The following is a 9,593-nucleotide window of genomic DNA, read 5'->3' on the forward strand; positions in this document are numbered from 1 at the left end:
GGATGGTGCATATAAAAGATCCCTCGCTGCTAATCGAAAATAGTAGCCTATGAAGTGGCGACAGCGGGTTTCCTCTTTCAGTATCTCTGTGATCCGTAACCATATGTCCGACACCATATAACCGTAAATGAAATGTGTTTAGTTCGTCGTTAAATAAAACATTTCCTTCATTTCTCGTTCTAGTTAGTGCACCACGACTGCTGTGAAAAAGACCGTGGTATGTGTTATCCTGTATGTGGGAAGGTGGATATAAAAGATTCCTTGCTGCTATAATCATTTCATTTTCATTTCAACTTATTTTCATGTTTATATTAAATTAAGGTTCAAGCAAGCTGTGCTGGACACACACCTCAGCTATCTGGGCTGTCTGTCCAGGACAGTGGGTTAGTTGTTAGTGGTATGTGGTTAGTGAGAAAGGAGATGGTGTAGTGGTCTTACACCTACCCATTGAGTCGTTATAACTCGCTCTGGGTTGAAACCGGTACCAGGCTGCGAACCCAGTACCTACCAGCCTTATATACGGTGGTTTAACCACGGCACCATCGAGGCCGGTCGCTATAATCGAAACGAGTAGCGCACGACGTGGCGGTAGCGGATTTCTACTTACCTCTGTGATCCTTAACCATAAGTCCGAGACTATTCTAAGATGCTTCTGACTAATAAAACACTTTTAACAACTAAAATGCCCACTAAATATAGCTTCTTCTTGGAATATCAATGTCTGTATATGTATATGCCCCGATCGAATCTAGCGACCAAATTTAATGAGTAGAATTTTCTTTATTAATTATATTAATTAGAGATGCGCATCAAAATTTTAAAGGCCCACTATTTAATTTTTGGATGTAAATTTCAAAATTGTCCGCTTAATTTTTTTCTGTCCCGGGACAAGCCCCTGGCTATCCAGAGAAAGGCCCCGGGACGGACATGCTCGAAACTCTAGTGGTATATGAGCATATGTATATGCAGGGCGAACCCGATGTTTATGAATATGATAGCCACAATATGTTAGCCACACTAGACAAGCACCTGTCGCGGTTGGACAGACAAGGACTGGGATGTGGAAATGAACAGCGATAGAAGTTGAAATATTGGAGGTGTTGTCAGATCTGGTAGAAATGAGATGGAGGTCAAAGGCGAGAAAGTAACGGGGGCAGGAGGATAAAAAAGAAGAAAAAAAAAGAAAAGAAAAAAGAGAAGAAGCTAAAACTGGAGTTTGCCTCTTAATAATTTCGTACGTACGAAAAAATATAAGGTTTTAAAAAATAAAATGACCTTTGACAAAGACTAGGAAAACGTCAGGAAAGCATAGGCGTACTGGCTGCCATTTTTGTAAGGTGGGGGGGGGGGGGGGGGGGGGGGGGGGGGGGGGGGGGGGGGGGGGGGGAGGCTGGCTTTTCCCCGAATTAAACGAAAATGCCCAAGTCTGGATAACACTTATTCATATTAGCATTACTGCCAAACAGCTATATACGGTTGCAAACAAATCACTACGCATTTGTACATGAATTACAACTACTTTTGAGGGTAGAATGGTGGAAATACATGGTAAAAAGGTCTCAGGTTAGCACATTTTGCCCCAATATCTGTATACATTTTGTTTGAATTCGAAGTTTTGTCCCCTGTCTCGTACGCTTATGAGAAGGAGAGATTTTATTTATTTATTTAGTTACTGTGCCTTTAGAATGTCCTGTGAACCATTGTATCATATTAAAGTCGTGCATGTTTATATTTCGCCTATGCCATGGTATAACATTGTACAAAAACTACAAGGAAAGAAATGTTTTATATAACGACTCGATCAACACATTTTATTTACGGTTATATGGCATCAGACATATGGTTAAGAACCACACAGATATTGATAGAGGAAACCCGCTGTCGCCACTTCATGAGCTACTCTTTTCGGTTAGCAGCAAGATATTTTTTATATGCACCATCCCACAGACAGGATAGTACATACCACGGCCTTTGTTACACCAGTTGTGGAGCACTGACTGGAACGAGAAATAGCCCAATGGGTCCACTGACGGGGATCGTGGTATGTACGATCCACAGACAGGATAGTACATACCACGGGCTTTGTTACACCAGTTGTTGAGCACTGACTGGAAGGAGAAATAGCCCAATGGGTCCACCGACAGGGATCGATCCTAGACCGACCGCGCATCAAGCAAACGCTTTACCACTGGGCTACGCCCCGCCCCGCAAAAACTACAAAGCAAAATGTGTTTTCTTCTTGCCTTGTGTTTTGTCTTGATATGATTGACCATTCCAAACTCACGATCTATTAGTGTATGCCAGTGCTGGAAACGATTGAAGACAAACACTGATGATCATGGTGTTCTTTCTGGGAGCATGTTTCTATTGTTTAGATTTTCAACGGCTTCATAGACGGAATGTGTTTTTACAAATAACCTTCTTTTTGCATACGGTACAACTGTACTGGATAACACGATAAACGGGTCATGTTTCTGCAAATGCTTTTATGGATATGATGACACTATACTACACGACACGACAAACGGGTCGTGTTTCTACAAATGCCTTTATGGATAGGATAACACAATACTACACGACACGACAAACATTCTTTCTAGAAACAGTAAAGGTATTAACGACAAGACGAACGGATCGTATTTCTACATTCTGGACACAGTAAAACAATACTGGATACAATACATCTGTCGAAACGTACTTTTATAAATCTCTTTCGTTTTGGAAGCAGTCAATCTACAAGGAACAACCAGAACGTACTTTTATAACTATCGTTTTGAAAACAGTAAAACAATAAACGACCCAACAAACAGATTTTTTTTTTTATAATTGACTTTCTTTCTGAATAAACCTACAATGAAGCTATACTGGACACGATAAATGGATCATGTTTCTAGAAATAACCTCCATTTATTCCTAGTCAATCAAGCTGACGACAGTGGTTCAAATCCCGTCAAAGCTGGCTCACACTTTCATTGTCATTATCTCAATATATATAAAAACATTTCCAATTTCTTCCACAATTTTTTTACCGGCCTCGGTGGCATCGTGGCAGGCCCTCGGTCTACAGGCTGGTAGGTACTGGGTTCGGATCCCAGTCGAGGCATGGGATTTATAATCCAGATACCGACTCCAAACCGTGAGTGAGTGCTCCGCAAGGCTCAATGGGTAGGTGTAAACCACTTGCACCGACCAGTGATCCATAACTGGTTCAACAAAGGCCATGGTTTGTGCTATCCTGCCTGTGGGAAGCGCAAATAAAAGATCCCTTGCTGCTAATCGGAAGAGTAGCCCATGTAGTGGCGACAGCGGGTTTCCTTTGAAAATCTGTGTGGTCCTTAACCATATGTCTGACACCATATAACCGTAAATAAAATGTGTTGAGTGCGTCGTTAAATAAAACATTTCTTTCTTCCACGATTTCAGTCTGTTTCGACCCTGTCAGTCAGTTTCCTCCATCTTCTGAGCTGTCCGCACCATCACCTACCTGTCTCAACTTCCTCCACGGGTGCAGTCTCTGTGTATTTCCCTGCACCCACCTGACATCCTCGTCCTCTGTCGTTAATAAAGCTGATCTGACCCACGGCACTAACCAACAACCACCGGTAGTAGGGGAGCAAACATGTAGTACGTGGTTACAGATGCCACTTAATATTGCCAGAAGTAACCACTGAACACTCTCCGAAGTGGTCATACTAAGCCCACAGTTAAAGCTGATGGGAAATGACAGGTGTGTGGCACGGATAGACACAAGAGACAAGCACCTGTCGCGGTTTGAGAGACAAGGACTGGGATGTGGAGGTGGACAGTGAAAGAAGTTGAAAGATTGGAGTTACCATATTGGGAAGAAATGTGATGGACTTCAAAGGAGAGAAAGGATAGGGGCAGTTAGATAACACCCCCCCCCAAAAAAAAACAACCCCAAAAAACAAACACAAAACACAAAAACAACACCAAAAAACCCACACAAAAAACAACAACAACCAAAACCCAAAACATGTTTTAAAACCCACCCCAAAAAACACAACTTTCTTAGGACATCATATTTCTAACAGAAACATGGCTAGGTAAACTGACTGATAATAGCACATGGTCGTGCTGGAAATGACAAAGATATTGGAAAATGTATATGTTATAACCATAAAAATTATGCTAGTACAATTGATCTTTTGTGATGATTTTACAGCTGTGGAAAATAGAGTCATTGAATGACTAGTAATTAGCAGTTGAATCATCCGTTTGAGCAGCTTATTTAACTGTTCAACCAACTGATATTTCCACCAAATGAGAGTGAACCATCGGTAGTATATAGCTAGTTACCTGACACACACGCAGAGGTTGCATTGAAGATTGTATTGTATTGTATTGTATTGTATTGCAATGTATACTGTACTGTACTGTGTTGTATTGTATATAATTGTATTGTATTATATTGTATTGTATAGTATTCACTGTTGATTGTATATTGTTATTGAAAACAAACATTATAATTCTATTTTATATCAATTTGCTATGAAAACTGTGGTTAAAATTGGAAGGTCTAAAACCCCAAAACGACCGGATCCTAATTCGAACGATTCAGTAGATGGCTCGCATTAAGCCTGTCCCAAGTTCATTCAGCAAACGTTTTGCTAACGTTCGCGAACTATTTGATTGGTTCTCGATATGACCATTTGGTTTACTGTGAAGCGCATAAACCAGTTTAGCGGATGTTTTTCTACTCTCTCTGGCTGAACGCAGCCCCGATTCACGTGCTAAACATCTTAATTTCTGCTTTCCAATTTAGTTTCGATGATATGCGTTACATTCGGTCACAGTATAATACTATCTCCAGTACCAGCTTCTGTTCTATGGTATATATATATATATATATATATATATATTTTTTTTTTTTTTTTTTTTTTTTGTTATCCATTGTTACAATGCTGATGAGTTCTACGCAATAATCACCTTGAACACGCTGTGGTCTTTCCGCGGACTCCAATAAACTACAAGCTGTTAATTGGGATATCTGTCATAATTGTACATTTTGCTTGTTCGTTTTACCTCGCTAATTACCTCATTACAAATTCAACAATAGCCTTTCATACACAAAGACAACTACAGTGATACAGAAAGGAATTAAAAGAAAAACCCACACCAACGCACACACGGAAACAAACATATTCTACCAAAAATCACCGTGTAGTTATTGAAACTGTCATATATATTATCAAAACTAATAATAACATAAAGATACGTAGTAATACATTTTTTTTTATTTTTTTTTTTAATTTTTTTTTTTTTTTTTTTTTTTTTACATTTATTATTTGTTTGTGTTATTATAATACAATTGTATACACTATAAATGAATGAATGAATAAATAAATAAATAAATAAATAAATAAACAAAACAAACAAACAAACAAACAAATAAATAAATAAATAAATAAGATAATAAACCCCCCACCCAGACAACAACAAAAAAAGACACAAAAAAGCCAAAACAACAACAACAAACAAACAACAAACAAACCCCCACAACAACAAAAACTAAGCAAAACAAAACAACAACAAACAACAAAAAGAAGTAGCAACAATAACACTAAGAAACAGCTCAAAGAACCCCTGAAAGCAATTTCACAAAGCATCGTAAGCCTAGTTTTGCACGTAAATCTACGACTAAACCACGATTCTTGTAACCACAAACAGTGCAACTAATATAGTCTGATATATACATATTTCGTTCTGTAGTGATTTTATTTTTAAAATAGGAAGGAAGGAAGGAAGGAAATATTTTATTTAACGACTCACTCAACACATTTTTATTTTTTATTTTACTGTTATATGGCGTCGGACATATGATTAAGGAACACACATATTGAGAAAGGAAACCCGCTGTCGCCACTTCATGGGCTACTCGTTTCGATTAGCAGCAAGAGATCTTTTATATGCACCATCCCACAGACAGGATAATACATACCACGGCCTTTGTTACACCAGTTGTGGAGCACTGGCTGGAACGAGAAACAGCCCAATGGGCCCACCGAAGGGGATCGATCCTAGATCGATAGCGCATCAGGCGAGCGCTGTAGGGTTATATACTACCAAATCAAATCCCATAGACGACAATAGTAACATACGTGGCTAAAAGTACTACCACGGATATAAATACTACTACCCCTCACCATTAAAATGAATGAGAAAAAAAACCTGGGGGTCAAGCTGCTCATTTCTGAGATAATGAGTAGCGTCTATGACTACCCTAGTTTCGCACAAAATTCGATTACTTTTTTGTACAGGTACCCCATACATGTTTCTAGCACAAGGCTACTTGACACAATGGTACTAGGTGAAATAAAATTACATACATCTTTTGCCCAGATAACACTTTTTTTTACAACCAGCACACATTTATCACCAATCACAGGACTTGTGGTGTTCACTTCTCTATCAAAAGTTGACCCAGCCGGAAGTTTGACCCAGCCGGAAGTTATTTGGTTTAGTACTACCTGTACCACTGAGCTATGTCCCGCCCCCTTTAAACTAGATGAGAAACACGTGTAAACGTTTGACAGGTTTAGTTGCTAGTCGTAAACGTTAACTTACCATGTTGTGTGAAATTAACTCCTGCCCTGCCAGCAAACACAACCACACCAAAGAACAAAATGAAGAAGAAGAAGAAGAAGAAAAATAAACAACACAAACAACAAAACTCATGAACCAGCCAATCAACCAAACAAAGAAACAAGAAAATAAAACGGCTGAATAAAGACGCCACTACAAATTTGTATCTATAATCAGGAAATGACGAGACGTAGCCCACTGGTAAAGTGCTCGCTTGATGCGCATTTGATTTGGGATCGATCCCCGTCGGTGGACCCATTGCGGCTATTTCTCGTTCCAGCCAGTGCACCACGACTGGTATATCAAAGGCCGTGGTATGTGTTATCTTGCCTGTGAGATGATGTATATAAAAGATCCCTTGCTACTAATGGAAAATATAGCGGGTTTCCTCTTTAAGACTATATGTCATTAATAAATCAATCTGGTATAGTGTCGGTTAAATTACATATACATGAAAATATAACTTTAACTGCTATCAGATATTTTACTGTTTACACGACCGAAACTAGAAGGGTGGGGGTGGGGAAGGCATGGAAGATAATACGGAAAATGGTCTTTTTAATCTCAAAGTGATATTTGTGTCCAGCTGAGTAGAAGTTAAAGTTTGTTTTGTTTAACGACACCACACAAACACACTGATTTATTCATCATCGGCTGTGGGATGTCAAACATTTAGTAATTTTGACATATAGTCTTAGACAAAAAACCCAAACCAAATACTATTTTTTCCATTAGTAGCAAGGGATCTTTTGTATGCACCATCCCACAGACAGGACAGCACATACCAGGCTTTGATATTCCAGTAGTGGTGCACTGGCTTGAACGATAAATAGCACAATGGGCTGGGATCGACCCTAGACCGACCGCGCACCCGGCGATCGCTTTGCCATTGGTCTACGTCCCGCCACTGTTGATAAATTCTTCGATTTGTACAATGCTTATTGCAGTGATGTATTTAGACGATCATCCATATAATCATGTAGTACCAGCGCGACAGTATTTAGACTGAATCGTGTAACTGTCGTTGTAACGTGGTTTGATTGTATATCTATTCGAGTAACAGTCCCATTGGTGGATCGAGGGGCGGGGTAGGGGATGGGGGGCGCATGAATCTCGTGATCCCCAGTGTCTGTGCAATATTTAATTATTTAATTACTTACACAATTACTTAGAAAATAAGTATCCACAATATACAACCCCGTAATTTTGATTTAGCATTTCTATTTGAAAGTGTTCCCAGGGAGCATTATTTTCGTGCTTATATCCAATTAAGGTTCAAGCACGCTGTCGTGCAGACAATTATGTATATATTTTAGAAGTGCTCTGGAATTTTGTCCGTCAGACATCAGTAAGAGCCAAATTTAGCCCGAAAGCCAAGTTGCCTTTGCACACAAAATTGCAAGACGATTATAAAATTAAATATAATTTAATTTTAGTTTATAGAATTCTGAAACCGCCATGACTTCTATTAACGAAGTAACTAGCAGTGTTTCGTGGGAGCAACCACGACTTTGTCATAACATTTTTTAAAAGCTGTTTTGTGCAGAGATAGGATTATGAATACAGTGACGACTCAGATTACATAACTGCCAAAATTATTTATTAATTTGTCTATTGAAATGTAAAGATTTATTAATTACTCTATTGAAATGTAAAAATTAATTTATTAATTTGTCTATTAAAATGTAAAGATTTATTTATTAATTTGTCCACTGAAATGTAAAGATTTATTTATTAATTTGTCTATTGAAATGTAAAGATTTATTTATTGATTTGTCTATTGAAATGTAAAGATTTATTAATTTCTATATTGAAATGTAAAGATTCATTTATTAATTTGTCTATTGAAATGTAAAGATTTATTAATTTGTGTATTGAAATGTAAAGATTTATTTATTAATTTGTCTATTGAAATGTAAATATTATACCTCGAATAACATGCCCATAAAACTTTACTATCAAGTACATGTAGCCTCATTTACTAGAAGATTTTCTTTTCTTCACAAAAGCAAGTTTCCGCCAGTGACAGACTATTTCAATACTTTTATGATGTTACGGCGATGAGCGGGTTTCGACAAAAGCCACTGTTTGTGCTCAGTCACACCAGAATTGCAATTTCAATATACTAGAGATAATTTTGTGTAGGATAGATTATTTTGTTGTCATGTTTATCACGAATACTTATTAAAACAGCGAAATGCGGTACTTTCATTCAGGGTAACTAATCTGTAATGAAGCCGTCATTTGTGACAGAGAATAAAAATAAAATCTTACCTGTGAAATCGACTGCATAGGATGTGACTCCAGAAACAAACAACACTGATACAAGCCAAACTAACAAAACCATCTTCACCCAGAGGGTCTTTTTTTGTCCTGCTGGCGTATTTTCAAACTCCCCCCGTACTACCGCACAGTTTTCCTTTACTTTATACGGAGAGCCGGTTTATCTAAATACGTCGATCGGCGGTTTAAGAAATACGACAACAAACGATATCTTACTATATACTAGTATTTCATTGGCACAATTTTCGCCTACAACTGAAACACAATTGGCCACGCCCCCCAGATTACGCGAACCACTCTTGATAGTCTTCTCGAAGACGTGGGCAGGACAGACAACACTTCATTGACGTGTCGTGGAAATGTCCATACAATAGCTTGTTAATCATATCGCAAGGCTAATATGCAATGATAAAACATCACAAAGATAATATCTGTATTTCAAGTAATATCGATCTATATTTGAAAAAAAAGATAAAGGTTTTTGTGTACATATTGTCGAAAACAAGCGTGGTAAACATATTAACCCTATAAACACACATTAACACTATAACGTCAACGTGGGTGGGTAAAAAAATACATTTTGTCTTCACTGTTTTAAAATATAATTTGTATTACTAATTATCTATCTATATATATATATATATATCTATATCCATCCATCTATCCATCTATATGTATGTCTGTCTGTCTGTCTGTCAGTCTGTCTT

General features: G+C 37.9%; 1 protein-coding gene across 1 annotated transcript in view; it reads right to left on the reverse strand.

Annotated features, from left to right (window-relative positions):
• The window catches only part of LOC121373330, a 61,670-nt gene extending 52,596 nt beyond the window's left edge, over nucleotides 1–9,074 (reverse strand). The window contains exon 1 of the mRNA XM_041499900.1: nucleotides 8,878–9,074. Coding sequence (XP_041355834.1) covers nucleotides 8,878–8,950 — 73 coding nt within the window. The 5' untranslated portion in view covers nucleotides 8,951–9,074. The remainder of the gene's footprint in view (nucleotides 1–8,877) is intronic.
• Nucleotides 9,075–9,593: the final 519 nt, after the last annotated feature.

Source organism: Gigantopelta aegis, chromosome 5 (assembly GCF_016097555.1).
Source record: "Gigantopelta aegis isolate Gae_Host chromosome 5, Gae_host_genome, whole genome shotgun sequence".
NCBI lineage: Eukaryota > Metazoa > Mollusca > Gastropoda > Neomphalida > Peltospiridae > Gigantopelta > Gigantopelta aegis.